The sequence below is a fragment of the Anguilla anguilla genome, chromosome 16 (assembly GCF_013347855.1).
Source record: "Anguilla anguilla isolate fAngAng1 chromosome 16, fAngAng1.pri, whole genome shotgun sequence".
Lineage (NCBI taxonomy): Eukaryota > Metazoa > Chordata > Actinopteri > Anguilliformes > Anguillidae > Anguilla > Anguilla anguilla.
Genome location: NC_049216.1, coordinates 2,986,787 through 2,990,544, shown reverse-complemented (window position 1 = coordinate 2,990,544; position 3,758 = coordinate 2,986,787). Strand labels below are relative to the sequence as shown.

Sequence of the window (3,758 nt, the reverse complement as noted above, 5' to 3'; positions counted from 1 at the left end):
TAATCTGCTTGAATTGTACTTTCTGATAAAGGTTGATCCATCAGATTACTCTGCCCATCAATAAACTCCATATTTATTTCACAGTTGCTATCTTTGCAAATAATTAGTAAACGTATTAAATTAGTAAATAGTAATAGTAAATTAAATTAAATATATGATAAGTGATGAGGTTTTGCATGTGATGCTTCTTATGTTCTGGATACAATACATCAAATGAGGGCACTAGTTAAAACATCTTGATTCAGAAATCTTTTTTTTTTTTTAAACCAAATTTTCACTTGCCTTTATTGCACTTTATTCTCACTAGAAATTGAAAGTGGGAAAAGACATTATTAATGACATAATACTCACATGGCCTTTCTGCAGTTCCTGACTACAGGTACCAGTCTCTGATGACCTGCTGCTGATGTGTTGTAGGTCTTCAAATCAAACTCATCCAGGATCTCCTCTGACATCAGTAACACAAAGGCCAGCGCTGAACACTGGTCTGGTTCCAGCTTTTTATCAGAGAGTTTTCCTGATCTCAGGAAATTCTGGATTTCCTGCACTAGAGAGCTGTCATTCAGTTCATTCAGACAGTGGAACATATTGATGGTCCTCTCTGCTGAAGATTCCTTTCTGATCCTCTCCTTAATGTACTGGACTGTTTTCTCAATGCTCTCTGATCTGCTTTCTGGCTGTGTCCTTAGTCTTTGAAAGAATGTAACAATGGGATTTGTTTTGTGTCTTAAGAAAGTCTCAACGGAGTCCAGAGAGAGGCCAAGCAGGAATCGGAGGAAAAGGTCCAGGTGTCCATCCTTACTCTCTAAGGCCTGATCCACTGCACTCCTGTGTAACTCAGACAGCTCTACTCTGTCAATGCGATATTTTTTTGCTCGGAGTGCATTTCTGTTCTCATTTACACAAGAATGAAACACAAACAAGGCAGCCAGATACTCCTGAATGCTCAGATGCACAAAGCAGTAGACCTTCTCCTGATACAACCCACACTCCTCTTTGAAGATCTCTGTGCACACCCCAGAGTACACTGAAGCTTCACTGACATCAATGCTACTCTCTCTCAGGTCCTCTTCATAGAATATCAGATTGCCCTTTTCCAGCTGTAGAAAAGCCAGCTGCCCCAGTTTCAGGATGATTTCAGTATCTGATGCTGACATCTTCTTTGCGTCTGTCTCATACGTGCCATGATACTTCTGATTCTTCACATTAGTCTGAATGAGAAGGAAATGTGTGTACATTTCAGTCAGAGTTTTGGGCAGATCTCCACTCTCTGTTTCACCCAACATTGTATCCAGAACAGTAGCAGAAATCCAGCAGAAGACTGGTATGTGACACATGATGTAGAGACTCCTGGATGACTTTATGTGTGAGATAATTCTGCTGGCCTGGTTCTGATCTCTGATTCTCTTCCTGAAGTACTCCTCCTTCTGTGGGTCATTGAACCCTCGTACCTCTGTCACCTGGTGGACACACTCAGGAGGGATCTGATTGGCTGCTGCTGGTCGGGAGGTGATCCAGAGGAGAGCAGAGGGAAACAGATTCCCCTTAATGAGGTTGGTCAGCAGCACATCCACTGATGATGCCTCTGTTATACCACAGCAGTTCTTATTGCTTTGGAAATCTAGAGGAAGTCGACACTCATCCAGACCATCGAAGATAAACACCACTTTGACTTTATCACCTTCAACACTTTGGATCTCTTTCAGTTGTGGAAAGTAGTGCTGCAGAAGTTGCATCAGACTGACTGTTGTTTCCTTCTTCAAATTCAGATCTCGGAAAGGGAGAGTGAAGATGAAATCAACATCTTGATTGGCTTTTCCTTCTGCCCAGTCCAGAATGAACTTCTGCACAGAGACAGTTTTCCCAATGCCAGCGATGCCCTTTGTAAGCACAGTTCTGATGGGTTTCTCTTGTCCAGGTAAAGGCTTAAAGATGTCATTGCAGAGGATTGCCATCTCCTGTGTGGTTTGTCTCATGGATGCTGTCTCAATCTGTCTGACCTCGTGTTCATTATTGACCTCCCCACTTCCCCCCTTTGTGATGTAGAGCTCTGTGTAGATCTCATTGAGGAGGGTTGGGCGGTCCTGCTTTGCTAAACCTTCAAATACGCGTTCAAACTTCTTCTTCAGATGAGTTTTCAGTTTCTGCTGGGCTCTTTTTATGGATTCATCTGAAGAGAGGAAATATGAGAAATAATAATTTTAAAGATGTGATAAACATTTCCCACTCAATAATGGATGTGATAAACATTTTAAAGATGTGATAAACATTTCCCACTCAATAACGGATTTTAAGAAAAAACAGTCAATGAAAATGTTAATGCATTCAGTTTTCACAGTATTTCACACATATCAGTGTTACATACCTCACACAGCATTACACACCTCTCACACAGCATTACACACCGCTCTCACACAGCATTACACGCTTCTCTCACAGTGTTACACACTTCTCACACAGTATTACATAACTCGCAATTATAATCCATCATAAATACAACAAATCAGCAAGAAAGTACATACTGTTGCATTTGTACAATAAAGACTGAAAATGGGTTCAAATGTCCTTCTACACTTCATTTCTCAGGTTTATGTTGTGGACGTGTCCTTGTGGTAAAGTCTTTAAAGGTCACAGGGTAATTTTAAAATCTAATATTTTTATCCTGAGTGCTCTTAGGTTGCCCTGGCTACAACCTCAGGGCAGTCTGTCTAATGGGACAGTGGTTTAGTCACTGGCTTTTGAGCACAAGGTTTCTGCTTTGAATCCCCCTCAGGGAAATTTGATCTCATGTACATTTGCTTACCCCCATAATCACTGCTTGATGCTATAGTTTCATTGAAATGCCTTTGTGTGCGCATTGGTTGTGACAATTTCTATATGTAATATTGTGAATGTAAAACACTATAGTGAAAGTGTGGATGCTATAACTAATTTCAGCATTTGAATGGATACACATTAGCAATGAGAGAAAGCTCTTACTGAGCTGCTCATCTCTCTCCAGTGAGTCGGCAAGATCCTTCTGCTTAATGTTCCTCAGGATGTGGAGTGTGATCTTCAGAGACCTCTTACTGCCACACGTCTCCAGCATCTTCTCAACTATGTACAGGACCTCAGGATCCTCCTGCTCTCTCTCAGTGTATTCTGGGTAATCAGCAATTTGATGACTCCTGAACAATTCCTTCATCTTCATAAACTTATCCAGTACAGAAGGATCTTCAGACAGACCCTTAAAGCATTCTGGGCAATCCTGACTCAGATGGCTCTGAAACAGTTTCAACTTCTCATCCTTCTTCAGCTTCATCAGAGTGCGCAGGAGAGACTGAAACAAACACATGAAGAGGTGTGCTGTATCAGAGTGAAATAAACACATGAAGAGGTGCGCTGTATCAGAGTGAAATAAACACATGAAGAGATGTGCTGTATCAGTGTGAAATAAACACATGAAGAGGTGTGCTGTATCAGTGTGAAATAAACACATGAAGAGGTGTGCTGTATCAGAGACTGAAATAAACACATGAAGAGGTGTGCTGTATCAGAGACTGAACTAAACAGGAAGAGGTGTGCTGTATCAGTGTGAAATAAACACATGAGGAGGTGGGTTGGTGAATATGTCAATTCATCGTAATTGACCATTAATCATATTATTATCAAATAATAATGAAATAAATGTTACAGAAATCCCGGCCGGACCCACCCAACACACACGATGACTGGCTCCAGCCCCCACACAACCCTGACCAGATGGATGAAAGATGAAA

At 41.2% G+C, this 3,758-nt stretch overlaps 1 protein-coding gene across 1 annotated transcript in view; it reads right to left on the bottom strand.

The window, feature by feature from the left end:
- Nucleotides 1–347: 347 nt before the first annotated feature.
- The window catches only part of LOC118215098 (NLR family CARD domain-containing protein 3-like), a 14,503-nt gene continuing 11,092 nt past the window's right edge, over nucleotides 348–3,758 (bottom strand). Inside the window, exons 9-10 of the mRNA XM_035395535.1 lie at nucleotides 2,980–3,319; nucleotides 348–2,170 (exon numbers count right to left, since the gene is read on the bottom strand). Of these exons, the coding sequence (XP_035251426.1) occupies nucleotides 348–2,170; nucleotides 2,980–3,319 (2,163 nt within the window). The remainder of the gene's footprint in view (nucleotides 2,171–2,979; nucleotides 3,320–3,758) is intronic.